General features: G+C 41.4%; 1 protein-coding gene across 1 annotated transcript; it reads left to right on the top strand.

Annotated features, from left to right (window-relative positions):
- The first annotated feature begins 2,701 nt into the window (after nt 1-2,701).
- On the top strand, nt 2,702-3,943 carry PRSS35 (protease, serine, 35). Its single transcript, XM_010284116.1, has one exon. It carries the CDS (start codon nt 2,702-2,704, stop codon nt 3,941-3,943), a length of 1,242 nt encoding a protein of 413 aa, XP_010282418.1.
- Nucleotides 3,944-12,423: the final 8,480 nt, after the last annotated feature.

The raw sequence follows: 12,423 nt of genomic DNA on the forward strand, positions 1-12,423 counted from the left end.
TATCATCAAACCATGCTAGTTTGTGACAGGCTGAAAAAAAAGAAGAAGGAGATGCTTCTTCATGCAACATGTAGTTAAGCTGTGTAACTCCTTGATGCAGAACATTGTGGATACAAAACTTTATATGGGTTCAAGGGAAGACTGAGCAACTATGGAAGAGAAATCCACTGAGGTTTCCTCACGCTACAGAAACTACCTCTGGTTTCAAGTCCATGAGGTGCAACTGGTTGTAAGCTAAGAGACTATGAGGAAGAAGGGGCATACATGGTTGCCCTATTCTTGTGCTCTACCCTAGGCACTCGCATTTGGCCAGTGTCAGAAACAGGATTTTAGATGAAGTGGACCTTTGGTCAGGCCAGGAAAGCTACTCTTATGTTCTCATCACAGTATGTCTTTATTTTGACACCTTATCATTTATCCATGAATATGTAACATTATCATTCCTCTTCAAATTTAGTATTAATTGAGCATTAACGAAAACAATACTTTGAAGGTAACTTTGTATATAAAAGTTAATATTTAAATACATGCATTTCTGCTATACCAATAACTTAGACTGGTATATGGTCAACTGGTGACTTTCTGCAAAATCTTGCACCTGGGGGGACTCTGCTCTGCTTTCAAAACCTTCAGGTATCTTTTAGAATGACCACATACATCCCAGAGCTTAGGCCTGTGAGTCACTATAACCTCCAGATGTCTTACGAAAGTCCACACATCTTCTCCAAAACCTGAGTTAGCTACTTTAAAGCCAGGGTGGGTATTTTTATACTGTATTGTAAAATGTGTTTCATGTATATGCTAGGAAGTAAACTCTGGGTCAAAGTTGGTGTTCCATGCAGGCGAAGGTGAAAAGCATAAAAAATTATGCTAAAACAAAACCACCCTCTGTATTGGCATCAGAAGTAACAAGCTGTGTTTAAATCATAGTGCTTAGTTAGCTAAAAAGTGGTAATTGTTGCCTCTTATAGACAAGAACTACTTCTATATGGTGAAGATGCCTCAAAATCATAGGAGTTGTTGATCCATTATACAGCTTTTAAAGTGATGTTACCACTTCTTTTTCCAGGTTGCACACATACTCCTCTTTTTGCATGCTAGGTCTTTAGTTAGCCTGTAACCAGGCTGTTTCACTGGGTAGCAGTACTCATTCTAAACTAAGCTCAAGAAAAGGAAAGCGGTTATGTTTGCCATTACGATGTAAACCAGAGAGCTTAACCACATGCATATCCTTGAATTGCTTGGCTTTTAAAGTTTAATCACAGGCCCTTTCTTCCTGCACAGCTGAGGTTTCCATGTAACTGGAATGAAGGATAGGAGAATGGAGTGCAGCTTTCCCAATAGCAGCGGCCAGTAGTTGGTTAATGCCACTGACATCACTGCTGCCAAAGGAGGAAAACAGTCTTTTCAGTAACGTTTTGAGCTCAGAATCAAGACTTCTGGGTTCAGTTTCTGGCTCTGCCACAGACTTCTAACGATTTTACATTCTTTCTGTTTCCCAACTACAGATGGGAATAACACTGGGTTTTGCCTTTCCCATTTAAAGTATTAGCTCTTTGTGTGGTGCATCACCCCATCTAGGTGGGGCTTTCCACATGTGACCATAAGGCACAGAGAGAGCAGTTCCTGCAGCCTTTGTGGGATTCTGCGGGGAAAAAAGCATATGATGAGTCAGCAGACTTGTCCCTCCTACTTGGCTGGGCTTTCCTGCGTGTATATAACCAGGAAACTCCTCTAGACCAGCAGCCTTCTACTTTCCTCTCTCATCTGTCCCCTCCAACCGTGGATTTTGAAATTCTCTGACATCCTGAGAGAGATTCAGACACTCACGCATAGGAAATGAATGAGGTTGTGGTGGCCACGGCACACAGGGAGATACAACTCAGGATCTGCAGGAGATCCATGCCTTTCAGAGCAGCAGAAGCTGAAAGCATTTAAAATCGGACTTGCCACCTTGTTGAGGTGCCCAGATTGCTCAATCTGTCACATCCAGACAACATAACTTTGAAAACAGAAAGGAGATCTTTCTAAGTTGTTTCTTTGGGAGAGCAATTAGCAAAGTGCCTTTTTCTGTAGCAGGCAGATTCACAGGTCTTAGCTGGGTGGGTAATGCAGAACTGTTGTTGACTTTTAGGTCCTGTAAAGCTGCTACTTTCTGGCTACTTTGTGTGGAAGAGCACAATTGGTCTGGTTTCCTAAGGGTTCCTAAGTCTCACGAGGGTAGTCTGTCTGCCCATCTCTGCCTGGATCCCAACTTTTGAATGTGACTACTGAATACAGTGGTGCTTTTCAACCATGTTCTACCTACAACCAGTAGCTATAGAGAAGCAGAAGCTTAAAACACAATTACATTCCTAGGGGATAAATAAAACCAGGACACTGTAGAGAGTGGAATGACTCAGACTACTGCTCCACTGCGGGAAAGTAGGTAAAAGTCAGCTGTTTCCACCTTCCAGTAGGTAGCTCAACATGGATGCTCTCTGACTCGTCTGCACCCATCTTGCTAGAGACCATTGGAAGGGTCAGAGGCAATAAGGGAATAGCTGAGGCATTTCTATTTTGAGTAAAGTGTTAGATTCTGTTTGGCTGATGTCAGTACTAATATTGTGTGATTATTCTTTGAAGATACTAAGATAACTGTGTGTATTTCCAACGCTTATTTTCAAATCTCTCTTTTTTGTTTTAGAAAAAAATAGATAAAATGGAGCACATGTTACTGCTATTCATATTTTTCGTACCTATATTGGGTCTCACTAATGGAACAGAAACTGAACAAGATTTTACTTGGCACTTAAAGAAGATTCCCCAGATTGTGAGTGAAAGAACGTTCTCCCTCGACAGCCCTAAATTTGAAGCAAAAACCAAATTAGAGCTGAACAGTGTATGTGGAATTGAATGTCAAAGAGAATTGCCAGTGCCAAGCTTGTCTGACTTGAAGGACCTCTTATCCTATGAGACCGTTTTTGAAAATGGCACACGGACCCTGACTGAAGTGAATGTCCTCGGTCTAGTGCTTGACCCAGCTGGAAACACAACCACACGAAGGTCTTTGAGAAAGAAGAGGCAGATATATGGAACGGACAGTAGGTTCAGCATCTATGACAAGCGGTTTATGACCAACTTTCCATTCAACACAGCTGTGAAGATCTCCACTGGCTGTAGTGGCATTCTTATTTCCCCCAAGCACGTGCTAACAGCTGCCCACTGTCTGCACAATGGCAAGGATTACGTTAAGGGCAGCAAAAGACTGAGGGTGGGCCTGATGAAGACGAAATCCAGAGGCGATGGCAGGAAACGCAAAGGTGCTAAAAGAAGTAGGAGAGAAGTTTCTGTCACCCAAGAGGATCCCGAAGTTGCCACAGAACTAAGGCGACAATCCAAAGGCAGTGGGAGAAAGCAGAGGAGGTCTGGGAGGAAGCAGGGGACCTCAGATGGCATGCCCTCCTTCCAGTGGACAAGGGTGAAGAGTACTCACATCCCGAAAGGCTGGTTTAAGGGTGTCTCTGGGGATATCGCCCTGGATTATGATTATGCTGTTCTTGAGCTCAAGCGTCCCCACAAAAGGAAATACATGGAGCTGGGAATCAGCCCAACAATCAAAATGATGCCTGGGAGCATGATCCACTTCTCAGGTTTTGATAATGATCGATCTGGGCAGCTGGTCTACAGGTTTTGTAGCATTTCTGATGAGTCCAATGATCTCTTTTATCAGTACTGTGATGCTGAGCCCGGCTCCACTGGATCCGGCGTCTATCTACGCCTGAAGGAGCCGAACAAAAAGAAGTGGAAACGCAAGATCATCGCCGTTTACTCAGGCCATCAGTGGGTGGATGTCAATGGTGAACAGCAGGATTACAATGTAGCAGTAAGAATTACTCCTCTCAAATATGCCCAGATTTGCTTCTGGATACACGGGAATGATGAGAATTGCACACAAGGCTGAAGAGAACTGAACTTGAACCACTTAGCACCCGTATTACCATGAAGTCTGCTGCAGCAGTTAGTTACTGGAAGAACATCACTCCACGGGAGGATTGTTTTGAACTCAAAGCTCACAAGTAATGTTATGGAGGAACGCTGAATTGCTGGGGGGTGGGTAGAATTGTCACACAAAATTTTTCTAATTGTAATCAACCCTAGATATGCACTTAAAACCCCAAACTATATTTATGTTTGCAATTCTGATAAATTCAAACCATTCACATCAGAAAAAAAAAAAGACTACACCTGTTTGTAATTTTTTTTTTTTCCAAGGGAAGGATCGAAGCGTTTCAAACTGGTATTATTAAACGATATCTATTTTTCCAACGGATTTGCTTTTCTCAGGGCTCTATTCCAATTCTTCAAATGCAAGTTGTACATACAGCACATTAATGTATGTGCAGAATGATCCAGAGAACTGCGAACTACATGAGACCAAGACATTATTTTGGCATTCTCTAAAGACTGCAGCTCCATGTTGAGAAGCAGCAGTCTAGTTCATGCTTGTTAGTTTGGAAAACTTCCTCCTCTGGTTGCTGCAGGAACACTTCCATGGAAATCCCAAATTTCTGTAGCTGAGGTTTAGACCTTGAAGACAAGTTTCACTTCATTGCTCAGTAAAAACAGCAAAAAGAACATAGAAGTTTCCATGTTTGGAAGGAGAAGAAACATCAGGACATAATTTAATGCCCTTAAATCTTCTTTGAGAAGCTATAGAAGTCTTACACATATGCATTTGCATTCCAATTAGTGTTTGGAGAGCTGTAGTTTAGTTTCTAGTCAAATGTTTAGCTTTACCACTGGGAGAAGTCACTGACTTCAGAAGTGGCTATTTGACAATCATTTAGAGCTTCACAAATGATAGATTTTTTTTGGATGCTAACCATTTTTACAGTTTTTATAAATTACTTTTATATGAGTTCAGCTTCATAGGTAGGGTAGTATGTATTAGACGGGGAGTTGGAAAGCAATATTTTAGTTTGGCTTGATACGGTTTTGCAAAACGTGTAGTTTTAATCATGTAATATTTAGACTCCACCTCAGCATGAGCTACAAAGTTAAACTAAAAATTTCTCCCAACTAAATTATGCCACCTTCTGAACGGTAGAAGAACTATCCTGTACATTATAACAGGCATCTTGTTAGGTAGCAGCAGTAGTTAGGAAATAATTTGGTTCAATATGTCTGCTGGACCATACAGTTAATGAAAACACCAAGTGAGCTTGACTTTTAAACACCGTTAAACACAAATCACCTTTTTAAAAATTGTTGTTGATTGCTACACAAGTCTATAACTTTTATATCAAGATTTTGAAGCACACAGGAATGTTATGGTGCTATGTTAATCTAACAACATGAAATGCTGTGTATTTCCAGTCATATCCTTTGGGTTTCGATACTTTCAAGATTATTGACCACTACAACATTTAACTGTTTTGATTATAAGTTTATGCTGACCAAAATACATTTTCTTCCTGTGCAGAAGAAAAAAATAGAACGAGATTTCTAAATAGTATTTGTTTTTTGGTATCTTTAACATATGCTTGTAATATCTTTTGATGAAATAAGATCATCTTTAATAACCCACTTTTCTGTAGATGATTGAAAGTATTAAACCTGACACTTTGAATGTGCAGGCAACTTTCTTTGTCATATTATTGCCAAAGCATAAAAATTTAAGACTTACTTCCATACCATAACTCTAACAATATTTCATTAATTGGAAGAGATCTCACTTTAAAAGAAACTATTTCTTTCAATGTCAGCCTTTCCAGGGAACATTTAACTTTTTTTTTTTTAAACTTTGTGTGATTGTTTGCAGAAAACTAATAATAATTTTTAAAGTATAGCAATTAATGTCTAAGATTTTAAGTTTAATTATTTTTATTGTTGCTAACATCTCTATAAAGACATATGGCTTCGCTGACAGTAATTTTAAATCACCTCAGACCAGTATTTAATACTCTCACTCTATGCAACGGGCCTACAATATTCTTTAGTTGTCTCCGTACTGTTTTTCTTAAGTGTCTTTTTCCATAGTTACTGTGACAAATAAGGTACCACATCGTTAATCCAACACAAGTCAACCTAGGTCCATGGATTTTGTTTCAATTATTCTCATTGTTGATTTGGGTCCAAAACTGATCAAGATAAGGTGGCTTAGTAAATTGCTTGTTTTGGTGAGTCTTATTTAGGCATATTCCTTAGGAGCCAAAATATAATCTATTTCTTTATTAGTTTGGGAGTCAGGGACAAGGTAAGAATGAAAAAGGTTGATGCCAGCTTTCAAACGGTCTTGTTATAATAATCATCCATTATAAATACCTCAGCCACGACCTGAAGTTCTCATACCAGCCTGATAACAAACGTTTATCCTCAGAGGATAAATAGTAGTTGCTCAGTGCCTCATTTTGTGGTATTAAGAGATTAAAGAGGCTGTCCAGAGCAACATAAAAATTAATCAGAACTATACATATATTCAAGCCTCTGTGTCTGAGTGCACATGCACAAACACATGCAGCTATACGGGCTAGTAGAGCATGTGCCGTTTTGACGGGGTCAGTGCCTTCAGGCAAGGGAATGCAGGCACAAGAAGACATGGACAAAATGTTATTCCTGTTTTTTCTGCATGCGGGCAACGTTCCAGTCTGCCGCTTGTCCTAATAGAGAAGGAAATGCTTTATGTAGGCACTGTGACTGCTTACTACAGGGACTGCTGACATAGTTCATAAATTGAGTACTTACACACAGCCCCAGGAGGTCAATGTCCCACACAGAGCTCTTGATACCAGCCACTGCAAATGGGACAAGAATTTCTGAGCCGTAATCATCTCAGATTTCCTTAAGAAGACTGCAGTTAGTATCTAGTTACCAATGAGAATATACGGGGAAGGGACGTTCTTAGTAGATCAGATCTGCTCTTGTCTAGGACACCAGCACCAAGGCTGGGTTCCCAGCCCAGAAGGGGCCAGAGCCATTGTGATGTTTCCCCAAAGGTTTTTTCCATCTTTCAAGCACCAGGCTGTACATCATTCGTTTTCATCAGTACTAATGCTGTTCCTTAAGAGTTGCTGTAGTAGATCTTTTTCTTTAACTGTATTCCTGGCTTTAGGAAAAAACAAACTCAGTCAAATCCCTTTTCTGCTAGAGGGGCTACTGGAAATTTGTAAAGTTAACAAGTAAGTTTTTTCCAGGCCAAAGATAAATCTCATATACAAACCCTTGACACACCCAGAGCAGCTTCTGCAAGGCATTTGTGCGTGCGTATAATTTGGGGCTCTGAGACATATGATGGAAGTCAAGGGGACTATCTGCAATGTGAAAAAATCCGGTCTAAGTCTGTATTATCTTAACAAAAGAAAAACACAATGTTATGTGACATTTTTTTCTATTATATGAGATACAGAGTACCCGATGCCATAAAAATTGCTTAAAGAAGCTCCTTGACTCAGTTTATAATTTATCATCCAAATTTTACAGATTTATGAGTCTGTATGGGGCATGAATCAGCACAGAATATGGCTTCAGTAAAAAAATAATTCAGCTACATGTGGAGGAGAGAGGCAGCTGGGGAGTTCCTCCTATTCTACTGATGAAGGATGACCTGGCAGCAAAGAGCAGTTAATACAGAAAGAGAGAGCAAGAGAAGTAGATGGTACAGAAGACCAGGAAGAGGGAGGTGGTATGCGAGGGATAAAGAAAGAGTGAAAAGTAGCAGATGAGGTGGCTGGAAGGTAACAGAGGGACCTGTTGTAAGAAAGAGTAGGCAGGTGATAAGGGCACCACAGTATAAATTCAGATGTAAAAATCACCAGTTACATGAACAACCTCCCTTCGCTGTTAAAGATGAGGCTGTTCTTCCCAGCCAGCGGCACCAAGGAAAGGGCTGTGAGAGAGCTCGGGTTCTGGCAGGGACCACTGGCAGGCAGGGGCTTCTGACCCTGACCTACAGTCCCTGCCCGACGTCGCTTGTGCTCATTTAGGGTCCTTGGGAAGAAACAGACCCGTGTCCTGGCCAAAAGGCTCGGCAACGTCAACCTCCCAGCACACCGGTCACCAAGAGTGTAGTGAGTAAAGGGAGTTTCTTTCACTTGAAAGTCTCGAACCTGACATTTTGTTGGGATTCCTCTAAAGGCTGTTCCCCACTGGAAAAAAAAAAAAGACCACAAAAAACCCCAAAACACAACAAACAAAAAATCTCAGACTTCAAGCATTTAAATGTTGCCTCCATTTTTTGCAGGTACCTACAAATTCTAGCCATTATTTTTTTTCAAATACTTTCTGTTTGTGTTTGGTATCTTTGCAGAAATTTAATCAACTGCTTCTAATTTTAAAGCACAGAATATTGCAGATATTCCCATCTACAAATTCCTGGATTAAAGAATGAGTAGGGGGGAAAAAAAAAAAAAAATATTGTTAAATTGAAAGCTTGAAATTGCACACTAATGTCAAAGGATTTGGAAGTACATTTGAGTCCTTGTTGCACCAGCCTTTTGCTCTGAGTGTGAGATAGCATTTAGGTTAAAAACCTCCAGAGGTAGCTTTGATGATTCTTTAATGTTCTTAACTTTCTAAAGACCAACAGCAAACTTCAAAAAATGTGTTTTTATAGTATTTCTAACTGCACAGAATGACAACTCATTTGGGAAAATAAATGCAAACCTGTGTTATATTAAGATATTATACGATGCACATGCTATGTCAATAAATATTTTCTATTCTTTTTCTTTTCCTCTGTCATGATGTAGTTTGCTAGCTATGGTGGTGTTACACAAACTCCATTCTGCAAACGCTTGTAACAGGTTATCAGTGAATCATCTGGGAAGCGGTCTTACAAGATATTAACGTCTCTCTAAATTTGTTCTGGGGAAAAAACTCCCTGTCTACTCCTGTCTTCAAGATAGTTACTCCCTGAGCAAATCTGATGAGTAAAAATATTGTTTCAGCAAGGAAATGACTCATAGACTATGCCACAACTTATTAATTCTGAAATAAGTAATTAGTTCTGTTTCTGCTATTAGCTATTGTATTTTCTACCCCAGAGAGCTGTTGAACCAGGCCAAAGTCGAAGTGCGTAAAATATTATAATCCTGGTTCTCAGCATTATCTTAACTCTGTGCCCTTGAAGCTGGTGCTGATTTGATCACTGACAGTAAAAGGAGAGATTTCTGGCAAGGACAAGAGCTGCTGGAAGTACTTAATGGAAAGTTTAGAAATTATTACTGCAGTGATTAACAGTGTGTCTAACACAAGCAATATTTAACGGGGGTCTGGCAAGGGCTTCTCCACCAGCTCTGGTGGTCCTTACACCGGGGAGGAGTAAGGGCCAGAGGGGAATATATAGGATCGACAGCTTCGTCACCAGGACCAAAGTCCATTTGGGGCTGGTAACAGGATCTAAATCTTTTCATCACTGGAGTCTACTTTTTTTCCACCTTCTAGGAGAATGTCTTGGTGCCCGAGCAGTGATTGTCAGCCCCTATCCAGGGAACCCCAACAGACCCAGGGGTGACAGCTGTGCCTTCCGCAGGCCACTCCCAAGCCACTGGCAGGGATGTGGTTGCTCCAGTGGAAGATAAGTTCTGAGACGTGCTGTGGGTCTCGCATTCTCGCGGGCCCTGGGGGGCTTGACTGGCGTCCTTTCCAAACATCTATTCAGCCCTAAAATGTTCCAGTACAGCCCAGTTCCTTGTGCAGGTGTTTTCCTGGTATACTTCCAGTTCCCATCATCTTTAACAAATGCTCAAGACGCCTTCACCAAATAACAGCCACTCAAATCCACCAAAGAAGTGGCATCTTATGCCAGTTATTATGCAGGTATTCCTGCCGAACCGTTCATTCCTCCTACTTGGAATATGTCCCTAAGCCTCGATAATGGCTTACCCTTCAGCTAACTAAGAATATCAGATATACTGGAAAAGCTACACAAATATTTTACAAAGATTGTGCCTCTTGGCAATTATGTATGCACTGTAGTTATTGCAGTTGCTATGGCTCTACTTCTTTTCCATGTGAAAGAGTTTGAAAACATTGGATGAAACCAAGTTGGGCTGGTTTTCAGAGAAATTACTCAGTTGCCCTTTGGCTGCAGTTGCAGCATTCTCCCATCCCTCCCCTCCGGTTTCATTTCCAACTTTATGGATTAAATGCTGGTTTCAGATTTGCTTAACCAAAGACGAAAGCAGCCAGGAGACAGCACACAGCGAAGGAGCCTTTCTGGCCATACAGAAACTGCAGGTGTTTTGAAGCAGGACAGGCCCCAGAGGGAGAAGAGGACAAGAGAAGGCAATGGTGAAGACCGTGATCAACAGCAAAAGAGCACAGTGCCTTACTGAATGGAAGAAAACATGATTTCTATTTTTCCTACAGTGAAAGGCAACCCTAATTTTTACATTCCTTTGCCTTCTTTTGGATGATTAACTCTTCAGCTAAATATTGGCATCTCTTGTACAGGAGCGACCCAACCCTCTCAGTGGTGGGGATACAACATGCCCTCGAACGCCAGCAGGGGCTTCCCCTCCCCAACACACACAAAAAAAGAGAATGCTAAGTTACCCTGAAGAAGATTTACTAGCAATATAAAGGAAAAAAAATTAAAAAGTAACCTCTAAGACAAGCGCCATATTTTTATTTGAGGGGTATTTTGAAAAATATGTATCCATAAAGGCAACGGAGACTTTATAGACGTGTGTGGTATATGGGTTTTTCTGCCACGCTCGTCTGTGCAGGATGTGGATGCATTCCAGAGCTGCGGTGAGTTACACGGTGAAAGAACAACAAGTTGCTGGTTTTCTATCCCACCATCTCCCCACAGGGGCAGGGATTTACTGTGCTACCAAAATTTGCTGCTTATTGTGGGTTTGAGCTCAGACCTGGTCTTCTTAAATGGTGGACACGAACAGAGGATTCCAGGCACGTGGCCACTGACAAAACTTAGGTTTCTATACATTTTGCTGTATGTATCTGTGGTGGGTTGACCTTGGCTGGATGCCAGGTGCCCACAGAGCTGCTCCCTCCTCAGCAGGACAGGGAAGGAAAAAAATAAAATGGAAAAAACTCTCGTGGATCAAGATAAAGACAGTTTAATAAAGCAAAAGCAAAGGCTGTGTGCAGAAGCAAAGGAAAGCACAAGGTTTATTCTCTACTTCCCATCAGCAGGCAATGTCCAGCCATTTCCCGGGAAGCAGGGGATATACTCTTGTTATAGAGTGTTACACACTAGGCATTCATGATCTATAAACAGGTTTATTTCTTTTAGAAAGAAATAAAAAGGAAACCAATACTCAAAAAGGAAAGTAGCTTTGACAGTCTTCAATTTAGATATGATACTTTATTGCTTGTAAATTAACCTATTACAACAGTGATCTGTGATCTAGCAGAGCTCCTTATATGACTGACATGCCTGAGTCCTTCTCTTCTTACTTAATTGATTTTTTCCTTACCGGTTGGGACTAAATAAAATCAGGCATCTGTGCAATGACCAACGTGAGGTTAGTTCTCTATCCATACTGCGAAAACACTGTCCACAAGCTTTAAAAAAAAACCACAGTTGCCACTACCTACTTCTTCTTCTTCTTTGTCTTCTTCTTCTTCTTCTTATTATTATTATTATTATTATCTTTAAACTGGTAGAGAATTGTCTCTATGGGGTTATGACTTCGGAAGCAGTTTTTGCTCTGTTATTTTCACATGCAAATCCATGCTACACCACACACACACACACAAGGAGAGGCAGCTGCGAACTCATCTTCAGCTTCAAGGCTCTGTAGAGGTTGCATTGGCCATCTCCAGCTACAAGCATAAAAGAAATGCCATACAGTACTTCTGTCTTTCTTCTCAATTCAGCCTTCACCTTTGCATCATTCACACTAATGACATCAACTTTGCTCACAGCTAATGACATCTACTATGCTCTACCCATCTATCACCAGGCCCGTGAAGCACCTTTTCCTGATTTGCTTTTGCATGTCGGAAAGTTTGCATACAGGCTGAACCTGCCGATGTGCTTTTTTCACCTTGATCCTATCCCTAGTAATTGTTTTTCATGCCTTTGACTCTTATCTTATGGCAACTATTTTTATAGTGGGGAAAAATCCCGTCTCTCCCTGCTCCGATAATGTATGGACTTGATGCCGAACAGCTGGGAAACACGTGTCTCCGTCCTACAAGTAACAAACTCCATCGACTCCCTGTTCACTTCTGGATGCTCCTTCAGGCTGCTTTCCTTAGTCTTCGGCCAGCTTCAAACAGCGTTACATCAGGCAGGCGCACCGCCGAGGGATGAAGGCGACTGGGGAACTCGTCCCCCGCCCCGCTGCAGAGAGCTTGGAGGAAATGCAGCCAGGGTGGGCCCAGACCCCTTCCTCCCAAGTTCCTCATCACCGATGTACGCTGATTCACAGTGTCCCGCGAATCTCCTGCCGTGCCTCTGCCACCACACAC

The sequence above is a fragment of the Phaethon lepturus genome, unplaced genomic scaffold (assembly GCF_000687285.1).
Source record: "Phaethon lepturus isolate BGI_N335 unplaced genomic scaffold, ASM68728v1 scaffold20773, whole genome shotgun sequence".
Taxonomy (NCBI): domain Eukaryota; kingdom Metazoa; phylum Chordata; class Aves; order Phaethontiformes; family Phaethontidae; genus Phaethon; species Phaethon lepturus.

Bases quoted from the DNA above. Each gene is read 5' to 3' on its own strand.
- PRSS35 (XM_010284116.1), top strand. From the start codon at position 2,702: ATGGAGCACATGTTACTGCTATTCATATTTTTCGTACCTATATTGGGT.